The following is a 22196-nucleotide window of genomic DNA, read 5'->3' as shown; positions in this document are numbered from 1 at the left end:
ATAGAACAATGATCAGAATACCATCTAACTCACCATTAGGGCTCAGATGTTTAAGACTAAAAAATTGCCAAAATAAGCAAGCAAATATGACCTCAAAAGTAACTAAGTATGATCTTAAAAGTGATGATATATGACGTAGAATTTAGAAAATATGACCCGAAAATGATCAATCTAAATATGGCCATTTTAAAATAAATTATAAATGTAAATGGCAATTCCTTTGATACATATTTGTTAACTAAATTCTTTATCCTTACTTCCATATTAATTTTCTGAATATAAGTATTTAGCAGTTATTCACATTATATTGTCCTTGATTCACATACCAAATATTTGTAAATACCTGTAAAGTACTAAGTTCGCTAAGATCATCAGATCACACAACATTTTAAAAGTCAAAACATGTTTGCACTCTGCACTGGTGGTCTGAAATACGAGAAATACGAGAAAACTAGAAATCAATCCATGTTACATATTTAAGTGAAAGAAGGGTGAGGTTCTAATATATGAACAAAGACACGTAAGTGATTGCCAGAAATAATTAGCTCACTGCTGGGATGGCTTTCTCAGGATTATTTCTGTCTATACCTGGGAGACCGGGTTGCCAAGTATTCCACTTGTATTAACTGCAAATGTGATACCGAGAAGCAGTTTTGTGAACACTAGTTCACATTCGGTAAGTTAAAGATGATTTTACGCAGCTACAGTTGTCGTCAAACTGCTGAAATATGACATAAATATGACTTTTCTATGAAAATAGTTCAAAATATGACCTTATGACCAAAAATAGCCAAAATATGCATTTATATGACATATAGAAATCACTTAATTATGATGATAATCACCTGATTTGCACCAAAATCCAATCAGGCAAGAAAATAGAGACAAAGAAAAAATATGACTTTCCCTAAACATCCGAGCCTTATTCATCATCATTGTCTGATTGTGCTGGGGCGCTGAACGTGGCTTTCATCTTCATTGTGCTGCTTGATTGATTCGTAATTGCATGATGAGGCATGTAATAATGGCTTTTTCAGTAAAATTCAGTAAAAATCACATGCCCAATGGCTTGGTACTTTCACATGAAAATAATGTATTCTTAATGAACGCCAGCATGATTTTGTAGTCTACTTTTGAGGAGATCAAATCACTGTCTGTCTTGAACTACCAAGTTCCACTTCATGCTCTATAAGCAGGCAATTCACCAAGCAAGTGGCCGTGCGGTTAGGGTCATGCAGCTGTGAGCTTGCATTCGGGAGATAGTGGGTTTGAACCCTACTGTCGGCAGCCCTGAAGATGGTTTTCCGTGGTTTCCCATTTTCACACCAGGCAAATGCTGGGGCTGTACCTTAATGAAGGCCACGGCTGCTACCTTCCCAGCCTCCCACCCTTCCATCACCGAAAACCTTCGATATGTTAGTGCGCGATAAACAAATAGCAAAAAAAGAAAAGAAAAAAAAAGAGCAGGCAATTCTACAATGAACCATTCTGAATTTTCTCACTAAGTGGTATTTTTAAAATGTATCTTGCATTGAAGATTATACTGGATGAATTCTCTACCTGTCCTCAAGAGCTGAAGGAATAATTGAGTTCCAATGAACAAATTTATAACTTGAAAGTTGTGAAAGTCTGGATCTGTGAGTATTATGCCCTGTGGGATTTTCCAATACTTGTAATTGAGAGTCTCTTAAATGAACCTCGATATCCACTGTTGTGTTTGCTTGGGATATGGGCTCACAGAAAGCCTATAGGGTTATAGAAGCTGCCTTTTTCTTCAGCTTCATTTGTTGTACTATGTGTTCCGAAATAAAGTTATTGCCAGATCTATTGTCTATTATGGCATGGACCAGATGAGTATCTCTACTAGTGCAGTACTCAAAAGTATTTGCATCCTCGGTGTGCTTCCTAGAGAATAATATGATGATCACTGAGAACTGTCAGCCAATGATACTTACAGTGAGGGACAGTTCTCTTAATTTTTAGATTTGTGATGCAACAATGTGTGGTGATACTTGTTACAGGGCTTGCATGAGAGCTTGGAAGTGCATGCATTCCATGTGTGCAAGGAACTTATGCAATTGCTACAGAGTTTGTTATCCTTCACAAATTTGAATCTTTGATCACATTTTAAAATACGGAAGTTTGGGCACTTGTACAGCTGATGTTCATCTGAGCAAATACACATTGTTTTGAGGTTGGAATGTATGACTACTGAACTCCTATCCTCGACTTTGGATTACTTTGGTAATTCTGAGTAAGGTTAGAAAATTAGCGTAGGCACAAAGCTGCAGTGTTTGACATTTCCCCTCTGAAGGCTGCAAAGTGAAGAGTGTACATTCCAAGATTGCTGCACGCTATGAATGAGGACGACCCGGATCAAAAGATGGAGTATTGCGAGTGGTTTGAAGGTATGCTTTGCGAGGATGAACAGTTTGTAGGGATGATTATCTGATCTAACGAAGTGCAATTCAAACTGAACGGTACTGTAAACCCACAACATGTACTGGGCTCCTGAAAATCCTCATGTTCACATGTGTGGTCTGTCATCATGCGGTTTGATTGGCCCATTCTTCTTTGAAGGTACTGTAACTAGTGAGGTATACCTTCATATGCTGCAAACATCAATTTTACCTGCCTTCTGAAAGATATTTGGAAATAAAAGATTTTACCTACAACAAGATGGTGCTTCGCCTCACTGCCACAGAGATGTTAGAGCCTACTTGGATGAAAATCTACCTGGACGATGGATAGGTTGAAGAGGTGTTGTTGAGTACCCACCACGGTCTCCAGACCTTACACCTCTTGACTTCTACCTATGAGGGACCCTGAAAAATGAAGTTTATCGACAGAAGCCAGCTACACTGAATGAGCTTCGAGAAACCATCGAGGCATCCTGTGCGGCTATCACACTGGTAACACTGACAGCCGTAGTTCGATAGCAGTTCAGTGGCATCAACGTTGTTTGGGTGCTAATGAGGGTCACATTGAACACACAAAATAACCTTCCCCTCCCGTGCAAGAATTGTAACAGTATGACACTTTGTTCCATTAATACTGACTATCAAATAGTGTCCACATTTTTCTGGACCCCTCTGTACCGAAAATGTTAAACAAAAGCAGGAAGAGGACCATAAACATTAAATAATGGAAGGATAAAAAAAAAGAAGGTTTTGAAGAGCAGAGGGAAGTCATATACAAGCAGAAATGGTGTTATTAGAGATGAGAAATAAAAACTGAACCCGGTAAGTGGATTAATGTTTATGCCTTATCCTTTATTTACAGTGGCTTTCGCTAGGCATATTAAGTTACTCTGAAAATTGTACACACAATTCATAAGATATGTGTACGTAAATATGAGTAATATTATTCCTGATACCTTACTTTCTTTACGTCGCACCGACACCAGATAGGTAAATGTAAAGCTGCTATACTACAGTATCACATTCTCACACCAGAACAAAAGCAAAGGGCAATTTTAGCACTCTATAAAATGTCATATGATGAACAAACAGCTTTTATAGCACACAAATACATGGAAATCCAACCGATAAAGCAAAGAAAGGTACAAGTAACTGTTTCCAAGAGACACTGTACCTTTAACTATTTCATTAGCATTGAACAAGGTAAAGGTATTCCGGTTTGTCAGAAGGTGCTTTGCGATGTACATGCTGTTACACTCAGATGACTTCAGGTTATACAGAACAAATTGAAATTGAATTTGGATCTGAAAGACCAGCGAGGCACCTGTTACAAAAGACCTCACAATATTCCTGAGGAGGATAAAGAATTAATTCGGCAGCACATCAGGTCATTCTCCCTATAAGATAGTCATTACAATAGGGACAAAACTTGCAGGCAATATTTACCTGCAGAACTATCAGTAAAGAAAATGTACAATTTGTTTACAGAATTTTTCTTTTTTTGCTAGTGGCTTTACGTCGCACCGACACAGATAGGTCTTATGGCGACGATGGGATAGTGAAGGCCTAGGAGTTGGAAGGAAGTGGCTGTGCCCTTAATTAAGGTACAGCCCCAGCATTTGCATGGTATGAAAATGGGAAATCACGGAAAACCACCTTCAGGGCTGCCGACAGTGGGAATTGAACCCACTATCTCCCAGATGTGAGCTCACAGCCGCGCGCCCCTAACCGCACGGCCAACTCGCCTGGTCTACGGAAAAAAATCCCAAGACTAATGTTATGCTTCAACTGTATAGGGAAGTTTTTCACACTGCCTTCAATTTAATGCTTGGAGTGCCACAGTCGGATACATGTGCCACTTGTGATTGGAATTTTGTTAGGATTGTTAATGCAGATAATGAAAATGAGATACACTGTCTGCACAATGAATATTCTGCACACCAAAGCAAAGCTGATATGTCTTATAGTAGGTTAACAAAAGATAGTGAAGCTGCAAAAGTAAGCCAGTCTTTGGTTGTTTATATATATTGACTTGCAGTAGGTGTTATATACTCCAACAATGTGTCACAGTAATATATTTTATCAACGTCAGTATGCTAGTTACAACTTCTGCGTTCATAATGCCCGTAGTGGCAAGGCAACAATGTTTCTGTGATATGAAACACAGGCAAAGCATGGATCTTCTAAAATTGCATCTTGTATACTGAAATATGCAGCAGACACCTTCAAACCTCTTCAGAATGGCATTAAAAGAAAGCTGATAATCTGGTATGACAGAAGTGTAGCCCAGAACACCAACTGGAAAGTACTTAGTTAGCTATACTATCTGATACAGCTAAAATACTTCACCGGGGTCAATCAAAATTTCTGTGCAGTGGTCACAGCTTTCTGCCATGTAATCGTGAATTTGCTCTCATTGAGCAAAAGAAGAAAACAGCTATGGCGTATGTTCCATTCAACTGGGTTGAACTCATTACTCGGGCTTGTCAAAGTAACCAATTCTCAGTGTGCTTCATGACACAAGAACAATTTAAAAACTTCACAACAATGGAAGAAAGTATTCAACGGAATACAGGGCTGAAAATCTCAAAAGTAATGTGGCTTTAAATCTCAGATGATGATCCAGTGTCTGTATGAACAAGGTATCACACAATGTTCTTCAACCTTGGATGACATACTCCATCAAGAAACCAGTGAAGAACAGGCCTGTTAAACATGTATGCCATATGGAACCTTGCCTGCCAACACCCAATCAACTAGGAAGATTATATGATCATCTCTACCAATCACCCTGGAAGAAAGAGGGATCTCGTATAATGACAAATTATATACCACACGAAAGTGCTTGAAAGTTTTACTTAGACTTGCCTGTAGAGTAACGTGTAGCAATACTAAGTGTATGAAGTAAACATTTTGACATTCATGTTTGCCTTGTCTTAAAATGTTATTTGGGTGGTTCATGGTGTAGGTTACTGTAATCGCGTCCTAGTTCGTGAACCATGGACAACGGCTGAGTGGCCTAGTAAGTGGTCCTGAGAGTCGGGATACCAGTTGCTATGGAATGGGAGTGGGCATCTCGGACATATTCTGAGTCATGGCCCTCGTTGTACTCAGGCGGCTAGGACTATACAATCCACCCGTGGTCCATAACCCGTCAGAGGAGAGATCCTCAATTGGACTATGTGCAAGTAGGGTAGCATCCTGCTTCATGAATTTACTGACCTCAGAACATTTTAAGCAAGCCTCGGACCTATGGGAGTAACGGAGTCCCACTCCCATTTGACAGGCAAGGGACTCCTTGGAAACAACTTGGCGAACGAAATGGAATCAATGGGGAGCTATCAATATTAATGGGGCTTATGGAAGAAAGAAAGTAGAACTGGCTGAGTCAGCAAAGAGGATGCATCTGGATGTGCTAGGAGTAAGTGATATTCGGGTAAGGGGTGATAATGAGGAAGAGATAGGAGATTATAAAATGTGCTTGACGGGTGTTAGAAAGGGAAGGGCAGAGTATGGGGTAGGGCTGTTTATCAGGAATACCATTGCACGCAACATAGTTTCTGTTAGGCACGTAAATGAGTGAATGATGTGGATAGATTTGGCATTTGGAGGAATTAGGATGAGAATTGTCTCTGTGTATTCACCATGTAAGGGTGCAGATGAGGATGAAGTTGACAAGTTTTATGAAGCATTGAGTGACATCGTGGTCAGGGTCAACAGCAAGGATAGAATAGTGCTAATGGGCGATTGGTAAATGTGGGGAAGATATGGAAGCTAATGGGAATGGGAAGCGTTTGCTGGACTTCTGTGCTAGTATGTGTTTAGCAGTTACAAATACATTCTTCAAGCATAAGGCTATTCACCACTACACATGGGAGGCTAGGGGTACCAAATCCATAACAGACTGTATCTTAACCGACTTGGAATTCAGGAAATCTGTTAGGAATGTACGAGTTTTCTGGGGATTTTTCGATGACATAGACCACTATCTCATCTGTAGTGAACTAAGTATCTCTAGGCCTAGGGTGGAGAAAGTGAAATCTGTCTGCAAACGAAAAAGGGCAGAAAATCTCCATGATGAGGAAATTAGACAAAAGTACATGGATGTGATTAGTGAGAAGTTTCGAAGAATAGACAATAAGCAAGTTCAGGATATAGAAAGAGAATGGGTAGCATACAGGGATGCTGTAGTAGAAACAGCAAGGGAATGCCTAGGAACAACTGTGTGTAAAGATGGGAAAAGGCGAACGGCTTGGTGGAATGGTGAAGTGAGAGCAGCTTGTAAACGTAAAAAGAAGGCTTATCAGAAATGGCTCCAAAAAAGGGCCGAGGCAGACAGGGATTTGTACGTAGATGAGAGAAACAGAGTGAAACAAATAATTGTTGAATCCAAAAAGAAGTCGTGGGAAGATTTTGGTAATAACCTGGAAAGCAGCAGGGAAACCTTTCTGGACACTAATAAAGAATCTTAGGAAGGGAGGGAAAAAGGAAATGAACAGTATTTTGAGTAATTCAGGTTAACTCATAACAGATCCCAGGGAATCACTGGAGAGGTGGAGGGAATATTTTGAAAATCTTCTCAACGTAAAAGGAAATCTTCCTGGTGATGTTAAGAACAACCAAGCTCATGGAGAGGAGGAAAAGTGATGTTGGTGAAATTACGGTTGAGGAAGTGGAAAGGATGCTAAACAAACTCCATTGTCATAAAGCAGCAGGAATCGATGAAATTAGACCTGAAATGGTGAAATATAGTGGGAAGGCAGGGATAAAATGGCTTCATAGAATAGTAAGATTACCATGGAGTGTTGGTAAAGTACCTTCAGATTGGACAAAAGCAGTAATTGCACCAATCTATAAGCAAGGGAACAGGAAGGATTGCAACAATTATCAAGGTATCTTATTGATTAACATACCACCAGTGGATTTTAGACCACAGAGAGGCTGTCAGGATCAGATTTTCAGTATGCGCCAGGTAATTGAAAAATTCTACGAGAGGAATAGGCAGTTGTGTTTGTGTTTCGTAGATCTAGAGAAAGCATATGACAGGGTACCAAGGGAAAAGATATTCGCCATACTGGGGGACCATGGAATTAAAGGTAGATTATTAAAATCAATCAAAGGCATTTATGTTGACAATTGGGCTTTAGTGAGAATTGATGGTAGAATGAGTTCTCGGTTCAGGGTACTTACAGGGGTTAGACAAGGCTGTAATCTTTCACCTGTGCTGTTCGTAGTTTACATGAATTATCTGCTGAAAGGTATAAAATGGCAGGGAGGGATTCAGTGAGGTGGAAATATAGTAAGCAGTCTGGCCTATGCTGACGGCTTGGTCTTAATGGCAGGTTGTGCCGAAAGCCTGCAGTCTAATATCTTGGAACTTGAAAATAGGTGCAATGAGTATGGTATGAAAATTAGCCTTTCGAAGAGTAAATTGATATCAGTAGGTAGGAAATTCAATAGAAATGAATGTCAGATTGGTGATACAAAGCTAGGACAGGTTGAAAACTTCAAGTATTTAGGTTGTGTGTTCTCCCAGGATGGTAATATAGTAAGTGAAATTGAATCAAGGTGTAGTAAAGCTAGTGCAGTGAGCTCGCAGTTGCGATCAACAGTATTCTGTAGGAAGAAAGTCAGCTCTCAGACGAAACTATCTTTACATGGGTCTGTTTTCAGACCAACTTTGCTTTACGGGAGCGAAAGCTGGGTGGACTCAGGATCAGGATCTTATTCATAAGTTAGAAGTAACAGACATGAAAGTAGCGAGAATGATTGCTGGTACAAACAGGTGGGAACAATGGCAGGAAGGTACTCGGAATGAGGAGATAAAGGCTAATTTAGGAATGAACTCAATGGATGAAGCTGTACGCATAAACCGACTTCAGTGTTGGGGTCATGTGAGGCGAATGAAGGAGGATAGATTACCAAGGAGAATAATGAACTCTGTTATGGCAGGTAAGAGAAGTAGTGGGAGACCAAGACGACGATGGTTAGACTCAGTTTCTAATGATTTAAAGATAATAGGTATAGAACTAAATGAGGCCACAGCACTATTTGCAAATAGAGGATTGTGGCTATGATTAGTAAATTCACAGAGGCTTGCAGACTGAACGCTGAAAGGCATAACGGTCTAAAATGATAATGTATGTATGTATGTATGTATGTATGTATGTATGTATGTATGTATGTATGTATGTATGTATGTATGTAATGTTATTTGGAGTTTAATTTGTACTTGAACAGTTCATATTATTTGTGTAAGAATGAGTTAATGTCACAGCATAATTACAATTAACAATTTTACGTCAAAAACCGTGATTGAAATGTTTCAATATTATTTTGTATTTCACTTGGTGGTTATACAACATTATTCCACTGAAGACATGGAAGAATTTAGTTTATTTCTCTGTTTTGCATTTATTTTGTGTATATTAGCATATATATATATATATATTTATTTAAAGATCCCTTGTCCCTATGATGATGACAAAAATTTCTTTAAAATATAAAAATTTGATGTTTCCATACTTTTTCTTCATTCCCAACATTTTATTAAGTGGTGCTTATGACATAATTCCAGGGAGCTACTCAATTAATAACATTAACACCAAAAACAATAATGCACAAGTTTCTTACCTCTTCCATTTTTCTGTATCCCTGTTCATAATCTGATGTTTCTGTGTCATCAGATTCACTGCTGTCAAAACCCATAAAGGCCCCTTTAGCTGTATCAGAAGCATTGCTAAAATGTTTAGTCATTTTCACCATTCTCTAGAAATAAAAAAGAGAACAAAATCACTGACATTCTTTCTCAATGTTAATAATGTATTCACACCAATAATACAAGACTATGATATCCAGTAAGTCAGATTTTTGTATTACTCACTGGACAATTCACTTGATATATCAATTTCATATCTTAAGATAGAAAACATTTTATATATCTGCAATCTGCAACCAAAACATATTCATGATGTCTTCTGAAGTAAGACTGGTGTACTGTTGTACAGGTTGCAGAGTAATCTATGCACACTGCTGTCTTTATAAGACACAATCTTCAATTCTATTATACTGCAATCAATCAATCAATCAATCAATCAATCAATCAATCAATCAATCAATCAATCAATCAATCAATCAATCAATCAATCAATCAATCAATCAATCAATCAATCAATCAATCAATCAATCAATCAATCAATCACTACTGATCTGCATCTAGGGCAGTCGCCCAAGTGGCAGATCTGTTGTTTTCCTAGCCTTTTCTTAAATGATCACAAAGAAATTGGAAAATTATTTAACATTTCCCTTGGTAAGGTATTCGAATCCCTAACTTCCCTTCCTATAAACAAATATTTGCCCCAATTTATCCTCTTGAATTCCAACTTTATCTTCATATTGTGATCTTTCCTACTTTTAAAGACACCATTCAAACTTATTCATCTACTGATGTCCTCCCACGCCATCTCTCCACTGACAGCTCGGAACATACCACTTACAAGTAACTATTCTCATTTTGGTTCCGTATTGAAGTTGACGTATGTCTCAAATATTATTACAATATTATAAGTCCACCTGTTCAATACAATACAATATAGTCCACTATTTCATATGGTCAAAATTGTATACATAATACATTAAAGTCAATGGTACATGTTTCACCCTCCTTACGGGCATCATTAGCCTATATCAATCTTAAATATAATACATATGGAGTCATTCTAATCTCAAATTATAGGTTAAAATGTTGAAAAATGATTTCGTAAAACATTATACAATAACATCTAAAACAACGATAATGCACCAAAGTATGTTAAAAAAAAAAAAAAGAGTAAATTAACTGTTTTTGAAGATTAAAACATGGTTAAACATGAATTTTGAGAGTTTAAAACTAAAATGGATCCTTTTTTCATAATATCATTAAGACTGTGATGGCCTTGAATGTAAACACTATCATCAAAGGGGGATGTTTCTTCAATTCCCATAGTTTGAATCCAAGATGGTAAAATCACTGTCAGTTATTTAAAACGGAAGTGTGAACGTAATAAACATGTTAAAATGTATACGGTTGGTATATCTGAAAGTAGAAAAGAAAATGGAACTTCTTGTAGAGGCGTTGCTAATGATAAAACGTATGTCAAAGCTAGCGGATGTCGGTAATTTTACTTCTTGTAGAGGCGTTGCTAATGATAAAACGTATGTCAAAGCTAGCGGATGTCGGTAAAGTTCCATTTTCTTTTCTACTTTCAGATATACCAACCGTATACATTTTAACATGTTTATTACGTTCACACTTCCGTTTTAAATAACTGACAGTGATTTTACCATCTTGGATTCAAACTATGGGAATTGAAGAAACATCCCCCTTTGATGATTGTGTTTACATTCAAGGCCATCACAGTGTTAATGATATTATAAAAAAAGGATCCATTTTAGTTTTAAACTCTCAAAATTCATGTTTAACCATGTTTTAATCTTCAAAAACAGTTAATTTACTCTTTTTTTTTTTTTTTTTTTTTTTAACATACTTTGGTGCATTATCGTTGTTTTAGATGTTATTGTATAATGTTTTACGAAATCATTTTTCAACATTTTAACCTATAATTTATAAGATTAGAATGACTCCATATGTATTATTTTTAAGATTGATATAGGCTGATGATGCCCGTAAGGAGGGTGAAACATGTACCATTGACTTTAATGTATTATGTATAAAATTTTGACCATATGAAATAGTGGACCATATTGTATTGTATTGAACAGGTGGACTTATAATATTGTAATAATATTTGAGACACATACCACTTAATCGAGCAGCTCGTCTCCTTTCTCCCAAGTCTTCCCAGCCCAAACTTTGCAACATTTATGTAACGCTACTCTTTTGTCGGAAATCACCCAGAACAAATCGAGCTGCCTTTCTTTGGATTTTTTTCCAGTTCTTGAATCACTTAATCCTGGTGAGAGTCCCATACACTGGAACCATACTCTAGTTGCAGTCTTACCAGAGACTTATATGTCCTCTCCTTTACATCCTTACTACAATCCCTAAATACCCTCATAACCATGCGTAGAGATCTGTACCCTTTATTAACGATCATATTTATGTGATTACCCCAATGAAGGTCTTTTCTTATATTAACACCTAGGTACTTATAATGATCCCCAAAAGGAACATTCACCCCATCAGCACAGTAATTAAAACTGAGAGGACTTTTCCTATTTGTGAAACTCACAACCTGACTTTTAACCCCGTTTATCATCATACCATTGCCCACCGTCCATCTCACAACATTATCGAGGTCCCCCTTGCAGCCGCTCACAATCTTGTAACTTATTTATTAGTCGGTACAAAATAACATCATCTGCAAACAGCCTTATCTCTGATTCCACTTCTTTACACATATCATTGATATATATAAGAAAACATAAAGGTCCAATAATACTGCCTTGAGGAATTCCCCTCTTAATTATTACAGGGTCAGATAAAGCTTCGCATACTCTAATTCTCTAGAAATATAGCCACCCATTCAGTCACTCTTTTTTCTAGTCCAATAGCACTCATTTTTGCCAGTAGTCTTCCATGATCTACCCTATCAAATGCCTTAGATAGGTCAATTGAAACTGGCAGATAATTTTCATGCTCCCTTAACTATACATAAATTTTAGGAATAGTTTCCTATGCAAGTTTGTTGATAGTACTAAGAGAAAGCTAGTTCAGGTTCCTTTCAAGAAAGAAAAATACTTCCCTGGAAGCACTACTGCAACAATACTCAACTACTGAAACAAAAATTTGGCTATTAATAAGGACAGCAAGACAGAGCACAACATAGCATCATGCACTTTCTGACATACTACATGTAAATAAAAGAGTAAGTAGGACCGGGCGAGTTGGCCATGCGCGTAGAGGCGCGCGGCTGGGAGCTTGCATCCGGGAGATAGTAGGTTTGAATCCCACTATCGGCAGCCCTGAAAATGGTTTTCCGTGGTTTCCCATTTTCACACCAGGCAAATGCTGGGGCTGTACCTTAATTAAGATCACGGCTGCTTCCTTCCAACTCCTAGGCCTTTCCTATCCCATCGTCGCCATAAGACCTATCTGTGTCGGTGCGACGGAAAGCCCCTAGCAAAAAAAAAAAAAAAGAGTAAGTAGGTAGAACAAGTGTATCAGACAAGATAAAATTTCACTGCTGGACAGCATATATATATCCACAAATTCATGCAGATAACATATATTTTCAACAGTTAATGCTGCTTTCATGTGTAGAATATACATACCAATGGCGTGCATTGTTACACCAGCCTAGTGGTCTAGGGGTAGAGATCCTGCCTCTTAGCTGAAGGTCCTGGGTTTGATTCCTGGCCAGGTCAGGAATTTTTACTGGAACCTCAGGGCTGGTTCGATATCCACTCAGTTTATGTGAAAATAACTGAAGAGCCATCTGAGAGTGACACAAGGGCCCCGGTCTAGAAAGCCAAGAATGACAGCCAAGAGGATTTGTTGCAGTGATTGTGGATCACCTCCCAAGCTGCAAGCCTTTAGGCTGAGCAGTGGTTGCTTGGTAGGCCAAGGCCAATCTGGCTTGTAGTGCCATAGGGTTTGTTTGTAGTTTTTAAAACTTGTTTTATGTGTGTTGTTGCTCATAACATGGAATAGTTAAATCTGAAGGTCTATTGTTTTATTGCCAACTTCTATGCCATAAATTTGTCTGAAATAATTCTGAAGCAGTGTTTATATACCCTTCTGTAAACAATTCATGAACATAACAGAAGAAAGGAAGTATATCTCTTTGCCTGAATGGGGAGCCTTCGGTTCAGAGGGTCTAAGGTTTGATTTTGGCCATGTTTTGTTAATTCTCCCAGCTTGTGGAATAGGTGTTTGTGTTTGTTTCAATACACTTCTCTTCATATACACACTACATACAACACACTACACTAACAACCACCTCAATAACATAAATAATAGTTGATGCTTCCCAACAACAGGGTTGGTGTCAAGAAGGTTATCCAGTCATAAAACAGGATCAAGACCACATGTGTGACAGTTCACATCCACGACCTCACCACAGTGTAGGATAAGTAAGGGAAGAGAAAGAAGAAGAAACTGAAGAAAAGAAACTAGGAACAAGGATGGAACTCAAAAAAGGATAAATATCACAGGTCAGTGAGAAAAAAGGGACCAATAATAGTAAAAGCCAAGGACATTTTTTTATTTAAGCCAAGGACAAACATAAATATAAAAACAGGCAAGGACAAACTCAGCACCTTCATACATACTGCCATCTTTATATATACCTATCATTAGCATCACTTTCTATACTTGTAAGTTATTTCTATTGCATATTTTTTAATGTTGCACTAATATTGCAGCAATTTGCTGGATACACAGTATGACCTTTCAGTAACGTAAGTGGCTAAACATATTTGGAATTGTGAAATTCAAAGTAGCAAAGGCAGATGGCCAGGTGATGTCACAGGCGATGTATTGCATTTTAGATCATATTCGTGGAAGTGTAGCCAATAAATCTTCCAGTCTGACAGCATAATTAAACATTTATAATAAAAAAAACATTTCCCAAACAAATAATTCTTGAAGGTGCTAAATTTTACAAAATTAATTTTTGAGAACTCTAACTTATGCGAGACTCTTTATGAAGAAAGGTTATCATGGTATAATATGGAAACGATTTACACAGTACCTCAGCATACTGTTTCTAATGGCCGGAGATCATGACATCGGTCTGGGATGTATTTAAAATTTTGGATGTAATATGTTGAAGGGATGTGTAGGAATTTTGGGTGTATCTTAATGTGAAGGAGCCGATAAAATCAACAGAATATCAGTGCAAGTGTAATCATATATAAATCATTCCATTTCAAGAACAGAATGTTTATTATTGCATTCCACATTCTTGATTGAGAACTTCAGCCGTCGACCTCGCGAAATCAGACGAGGAACCACTACTCAGTCTTTGATGTGCCGTGATAAAGGAAGGTTGTGTAGAGCAGATTACCCAGTCGTTAGTGTGAGTACGCCATGCCATTTCAACAATACACTCGTGTGGAGGCACAGAAGCCTGGAGTTCACAGCTAAGTCGTTATGTGAATTGGATCAAATGAGAAAACAGACCAAGTTGGAAATATATTTTGAAGTAATGTGATATAGTGTCATTTATTTTGCAAGGATATAAATGCATGTGAATTCTAATTATTTGAACAAGGCAAGTGTGAACTCTTAATTCTGCATGTGGATTTCGATACCTTGGCTTGTGATTCACAATTTTTTCTAAGTTTCAGGTGATCCTGCAGACAATAAGGGTAAGGTAAGGGTGTATTCTGACCGAAGGCAGGTCCGAACCTCCGCAGAGGTGTGCCTGAGCTGGAATTTAAGTACAGTAGGGTGGCCAGTTCCTTTCCGCTCCTCCATTCCCTTACCCCCCACCAACAGCGTGTGGCATTCCATCCGTATCTTGACCACGCCCAATGTTGCTTACCTTCAGAGATTTCACGGGATCTGGTGTTTCAACACAGCTACAGCCGTTGGCCTGCAGACAATGAAGATGATAAAATATTACAGTGATGGACTGTGTGTTGATGTGAACATGTTGCACTACATTCAAGATGGATTCCCAAAACGTTTGGAGGATAGACTGGAGTCCATAAACCATCTGGGACAACAGAGATGTGCTGACCAAATAATATCATGGATCATCTAGTTGACAAATGATGAGTAGAAATTCTGCCCTTTTCTCTCATGTGTACATTGCTTAGATAGATTTGTTTTAATTATTCATGGTATTAATGGTATATGAATAGGTGTAACTTGAGGGGTAACTACAGAATCATCTGATATATTTTTAAAGAGGTATAAATGTACGTAGGCTCTTTGAAAGGTTAATATTTCTCTCTTGGAATCAAGATCATCACAAATTAAATTGCATTTTTGAATTGGTAGAGGAATGCATATGATTATAAAGCTATAAAATTTCATTCTGATTGTTCATTGTTTATATGGGGCATTTACTGAAATGTATAAAGTGAATATGTACGAAGCAGTTTAGATTGTGTTAAAAACTTGCAAACTATCTTGGAATTTGGAATGAAATGCAGTAGTATGAGAGGAAAGGCTATATATATATTTTTTTTTTTTTCACTGGCAGTTTGGTATCACCCTAACATATCCTGTTTTTTTGGCAACATTAGAATGAGGCTTGGAAGGTAGAGGCCATGGCCCTAAATAAAGTACCGATGTTGCATGGTCTAAAAATGAGATATCATCAAAGCTGCTGATGGTAGGTTCTAGAACACCATCTCCTGAATAGAAGCTTATGGCAACACGACAAGTACCACACAGCCGACTCACTTGGTATGAAAATGAGTATTTCCGAGGATGAATGTTTCAAAAGAAAGAAGCTTAACATCATGGAATGTTGTAGTAAATCATGAGTTAACCCTCTTGGAGCCAAGAGCCGATCCGGCCGGCCGCTCCCCATCAGCTGGAAGATGCCAGAGCTCCGCCTCCACTCTACTACTGTAAAGTGCCAGACCGTTTTCAGTGGAAATACATGTATTTTAAAATTCGCGTATATCTACCGGTGTATAGCAAATACTGACATGAAATTTTCTACATATCGACTACGTAGAATAAACAACTGGTTTTGGGCGGTATAAAGAGTCAAAAACGTTTTATTGTTGATTTATAGTTGTCGATAAAGTTTATTTTTAGGAAGAGAAAAACATTTTCGCACTTCCTCAATATCTACTCTGAAAAAATAATTTACAATACAAAAGAATATACGCAATTATATATAATGTATTTCTAAATACAATTCTATAGAATAGCTCATTTGAACGAGAAAAATAAAAACATAAAAAGTAAAAATTCAAACATATGTCACTAGTAACAACAAGACAATTTTTCTCACCGATAAAATTCGCGTATATGTATCGAGGTATGGCAAATACTGACAAGAAATTTTTTACGTACGGACAACACAGTATTAAAGTAATTCTGAATTATTAAATAAGTAAAAAATAATAGTTGATATTATAGTTTTTGTTTTCAGAAAAAATGTCTTGTTTTCGGTTGTACATAGTACATATTAGAAAAATAATTTTACAATACAACAGAATTTACAAAATCAAGAAATTTATGCCACTAAAGCCCTGAAATGCTTTGACCTACTAAGCGACCGCTGCTCAGTTCGGTACCTGCAGTTTACAAGGTGAATCATGGTCAGTGAGACGGATCCTCTCAGTAATTATTCTTTGTTTTCCAGACCGGGGTCGCCCTCTCACCGTCAGATATCTCCTCAATTGCAATCACTTAGGGTCACTTAGATTGAGTGAACCTCGAACCAACCCTGAGGACCAGCGGAAAATTCTTGACCTGGGCGGGAATCGAACCCATGACCTCTGGGTAAGAGGCAGGCACGCTACACTTGGCCCGCGGAGACCGGAATTTAGGTAATGATAGAGGACTATATGTGGCTATAAGGTTTAGCAGAGAGTAAGTGAAAAGTAAATTGAAATATGATATGGGCGGATAATCAGACGGTGGGGCATGCTTAGGTTCAAGAAGTTCCTTGAAGGAGACTGGACGTTGAGTAATGTTGTCGGGTTCATTCAGACCAATTTCCACAAAATGTTCTCCAGAGACATCATCATCATCATCATATTCGTTATCACTAGTTTCATTACCACCATATTCAGAGTAGCATTAGTACCATTAGAAACAATTAAACGTCTCTTCTTTAACAGCGGCCATTCCTCGGACGTGCCCGGTATAATTTCGTCGCTACTCTCTGAACTAAATTCAATGTCGCTATCCGATAAATCATCTGTGTTAACTTCGCATTGTTCCAAATACTGCATTAATTTATTGTCATCAATACCTGCTGAAAAAATATCACGTGAACAACTTGCCATTTTCCTGTCACAAATCCACTCATTGCAAGGAGCAATCTCTTGCCTGACCGGTTAGCGGTATTTGTAAACACAGGAAACGACTCTTGTGAAAACTATAACACCCTCTTAGAACTGCCAATGCAAGGTCAGGCACACAATAACATGAAGCCCCTTTACTATAGGTTGTAACAAAAGTATGCACGTCCCTATAGGTTGCCTCAAAATTATCTATATCACAAAATTTTAAGCCGGCCGATGTAATCGGCTCTGGCAACTTCCGACTGGATTGTTAAAGGCCGACCAGATCGGCTCTGGCAATTTAAAGGGCGGGTACTCGCACCACTGCCTGGCACCAAGAGAGTTAAGGAAAGGATGATGATGATGACGTCAATGACGATTATTATTATTATTATTATTATTATTATTATTATTATTATTATTATTATTATTATTATTATTATTATTATTATTATTTATCATCATCATCATCATCATCTGACCTTAGCTACAAGATGCAGGCCTTTTGATGTGATGCCATTTAGGCTCCCTGAATCACAATTTCAAAGTTTTGTTTTCTCTGCCAAGCATGTTAGTCGTGTGGTTAGGGGAGCAAAGCTGTGAGCTTGCATTCAGGAGATTGCGCGTCTGAACCCCACAGTTGGCAGTCCTGAATATGGTTTTCCATGGTTTGCCATTTTTGCACCATGCAAATGCTGGGGCTGTACCTTAATTAAGGCCATGGCCACTTACTTCCAACTCCCAGCCTTCTCCTCTCCCATCATCGCCATAAGACCTATCAGTGTCGGTGCGATGTAAAGCAACTTGAAAAAAAAAAAAAGTTTTCTCTGTCAGATGGCAGTGAAACTGGATTTTTGTTGGAAAACTTATTGCTGAGATAATTTTGTTGGATTAACATTGAATGTACTAGCATCGCAAGACTTGGAGAGCCGAATGGAATTTCTCCCATCTTACAAGAAAAATGACTAAATGTGTTGAGTTTGAACTGGTGATCTTGGGATCTGGAGGCTGATACTCTACTATTTATCCAAAGAGGAAACAAGTAGCTGCTGAAGAAAACAAGAAAAGCTCAGAACTCTTCACTCAGGAAATAAGAGAGGGATCTGAACAATGAAAAGAAACTATTATATGGACTTGTGAAAAAACAGGAAGAGTGAAAGTGTAATGTAAGAAGCAAGGATGGAGAAATACAGACATTACCACTAGATATAAAAAGCAGACAAAAGGAATGTTTTAGTGATTTGTTCAATTAACCTAACAACTCCTATGTCGACATGAAGGATTGTAGTAGCAGGTACGATGTCGACATATTGTCGACACTGTGTTCTACTGATGTTCTCTGCCATCTGTTGGATTATTTATGGACAGTATGTTGGTTGGATGCTTGCTACATTATTCTCCTTGGATAGCAATGACTTGCTTTCCTTTTTAATAATGTTTTTACTCCCAATCACACTTTGTTTCGTCAATGGAACTCACCATTGAAGCCAAACGTCATCAAAATTTATTGGCTTCATTAGCCCATATTGATAGTTCCAACAATTACAATTATGAACTTGGGTTTCCCACCTAATCAATACTTGATTTATTTCTGACGTATTTACATTACAAATACACTTAGCAGTACCAGTTTCGGTCACTATTAGAGGCCATCTTCAGCTGCCGAAGAACCTTATTTGATAAAACAACATATACATTAATATTAAAAACACGACTTCTTTTTAAGTCTATATAATACAGTTTGTAATAAATATGCATCAAATTAGAGTCATAAAATTTCAGGTCTAACATTACATCTAAAAGTTCATTTGCACTGTTCTCGAATACATTAGATCTATTCTATCGAATAACACGTATATTGATCGTGAACTCTAGTACGATAGCATGAAGTGTCACTGGTATGGCCTTGATGATCTATGTACAAACACTTGATGAATTATACAGTCTTAATTAAAACAGGTGCATGTTTTTGCATGTTTCAAATTTTGGTAAAATGAGTTAAAATCTTCTTATCCCTATAACTGAGTGCTTGTCGACATCAGATTTGACTTGTTGGTTTAATTGTTCGATAATTTGAAGTAAATTGGTGAGAACATCCTTTTGATTTTGTTTACGTAAATGGTGATCTGTTGGAAGCTGGCACTGTGTTGTGTTGGAATGTCTAAAATAAAGAAACAGAAAAAGGGAGTCTTGTTAGAGAATTTCTATATAATGTGCATTGTGAGCGCAAGTATGTTTTGACTTATTCTCCTGTTTATTCAGCCGGTCGCTTGCGTGCTTCGTGGGAGTGTGTCATATACTGCTCCCTGTGTGGCGAGGAGTGTTGTTAGTAACAGTGGAGGGAAAAGAGGGCGAGAGCAGAGCGGAGGGTTTGAGGAAGGGTTTGGGTATGAGGGGGTGTGTCCTGTGGAGTCTTGGTTGCGTGTTTTTGTTTCTGTTTATTAACGTTCTTTAAATAAATATTCTTTAACACAGGAATAGTGGCATCAAAAAGAATGTTGGTTTTGTCCATTATCTTGTTGGGATTAAAGTTTGGATTGGCAAACTGGTTGGCCCATGTTGATGTAAAATTCTTCAAAGATATTGAGCAAAGGTCCCTTGGAAACAACACAACACTCTGTCACCCTTGAAAAAATACATTTTGCAAAATCTCATGATTTTTAAAGGCTCATCATTTTTTAGATGTTTTGTACATTTAGTATTTTTTAATTATGCCAATTTTTACTATGTAATGGCTGAAGATCACCCCATATAACATCAAAACTGGTTCCATTAATATTTTAATGAGAATATAGCCTATTTTTTAATGAAAAAATAATTATATTGCATACCTGCCAACTTTACAAAACCAAAAATCAGGAGATTTAGATATGAAAATCAGGAAAAATCAGGAAGAATCAGGTGATACAATTGGTCAAAACTGCTTGTTCTACATGTCTTGCACAATACAGGAGTACAATGGGTATTATAACACTTATTGTCTCAAAACACGAATGTTGCTATACGAGGCTACAAGGTTAAAAATTACACATTTCTATTCTCTCACAGGAAGTATGCGAGTGAAATGATCGGTCTCTGATAAGTCTTCCAAAAATAGTATGAACTCACGCTCCACACGTGTGAACCAGTCATGCACTTAGATGGCATTACTTAGCAAATGCATAAAATATATTGCATCGCGTCCACGCGATTATGCGAAGCGCAATGTTATTTTTATCAAGTAATAATTAAAATTTGCCAGAATTGTCTCCGAATGGCTCCCAAAAACTGTAGAAAAATTACTAGTTGTTTCTTTGAAATTCTGTCAATAAATTATTAAAAAAGACTCCAAACCTAGCAACTAATCTCTAGAATCGACTAGACTGATGTGAACGACCACGAACATAGCACGCGAGAACGAGAGATTGACAATCGATATACACGTCGCGATATACCGGTTTCAATAAACATCGCACTTTCACACGCATTTCTCGTATTAATAAACGTCGATATTTCATTTGAAAGTGGCAATGAGCGAAGGACTTCCGGCCATTTGCGTACAAAGCTGAAATGGAGGGATTTGAAAACTTTATTTTTTTGATATTTGCTTTACGTCACACCAACACAGATAGGTCTTATGGCAACGATCAGATAGGAAACGGCTAGGACTGGGAAGGAAGCGGCTGTGGCCTTAATTAAGGTATAGCCCCAGCATTTGCCTGGTATGAAAACGGGAAACCACAGAAAAGCATCTTCAGGGCTGCCGACAGTGGGGTTTGTACCCACTATCTCCCGGGTGCAAGCTCACAACTGCATGCTCCTAATCGCACGGCCAACTCACCCGGTAAACACATTTTTAAAGTTCACCAAAAAATAAGCTAAAATTGGGAGAAATAATAAGAATAATCGGGAGGTGGGAAAAACTGTTGAAAATCACCAAGCATGCTATGAGGCAGGTTTTTAGTTAATCGGATATAAATGACAAGCCGTTGAATGAATTTTACCAAAATGTTCAGTTTTTTATTAGTGCACAAAAACATAAAAGGCAAAATTTACTGGAATTACCTGAGGTCAATGAAGAGGAGGAATCTTTTTATGTTTCCAAATCTAACAAGAGATATGGCTGTGATTAGGAATGGCTAGTATTTGTTTATTTTCTTTAAGAAATAAGATCTCAAAACAGCTTTCTGTACTATGTTCATTAACATACACAATGCAAAAATTACATACATTTCCTACACAGCAACCGGTACACTTTCATTTGATGATATAGATGTTGATTCCCATAGGGAACCTGAAATATTTGTCCCGAATGAGTAAATTTATAATACCATTAATAATTTGGTGATGAGACAAAGTTTCTCGTAGTTCATTGGCACTGCCGGTGGCTCCACTTGGCCTACGCAGTGGCCTCCACGGTGTGCACTAGCCATGCGTCTTGGTGGGTGTGCTATTTACCAACTGATGAGCCCAACCTAGCACACTGGGGCGAAACGCTATCAACCAGGAATGAGTTAGCTGGAAAATTCATAATGTCAATAACGGACCATTTACCGTATTTACGTGAATAATGCCCGCATATTGTTTTTAAAAAATAGAGGCACGAAATTGGGGTGCGGGTTTTATTTGAATCAATGTTGGCATTTTTTTCAAAATCAGCCTTCCTAAAGTTAGAGTGCGAGGATTATTCAGTGGCGAGGATTATTCACGTAAATACGGTATATTGGTATTACACTTTCATTCACCATCGATTGGAACGGAAATAACATACCGTTTGACCACATGTGATGAGCAAAAATATCTGCCTATTCTATTATCATCTTGCATTACTGCAGTGATAAAGTAGTTAAAACCTATTGAAATTGTTTAATTTTGTGT

The 22196-nt window shown here is 37.7% G+C and overlaps 1 protein-coding gene across 1 annotated transcript in view; it reads right to left on the bottom strand.

Annotated features, from left to right (window-relative positions):
* Positions 1-22196, bottom strand: part of l(3)80Fg (dnaJ homolog subfamily C member 16 l(3)80Fg) — a 507034-nt gene that overhangs the window by 33025 nt on the left and 451813 nt on the right. The window contains exon 12 of the mRNA XM_067141678.2: positions 9054-9188. Within this exon, the coding sequence (XP_066997779.2) occupies positions 9054-9188 (135 nt within the window). The remainder of the gene's footprint in view (positions 1-9053; positions 9189-22196) is intronic.

Source organism: Anabrus simplex, chromosome 2 (genome assembly GCF_040414725.1).
Source record: "Anabrus simplex isolate iqAnaSimp1 chromosome 2, ASM4041472v1, whole genome shotgun sequence".
In the NCBI taxonomy this organism is placed as follows: Eukaryota; Metazoa; Arthropoda; class Insecta; order Orthoptera; family Tettigoniidae; genus Anabrus; species Anabrus simplex.
Note: the sequence above shows the minus strand (reverse complement) of the source record. Positions and strands in the feature narration are given on the sequence as shown.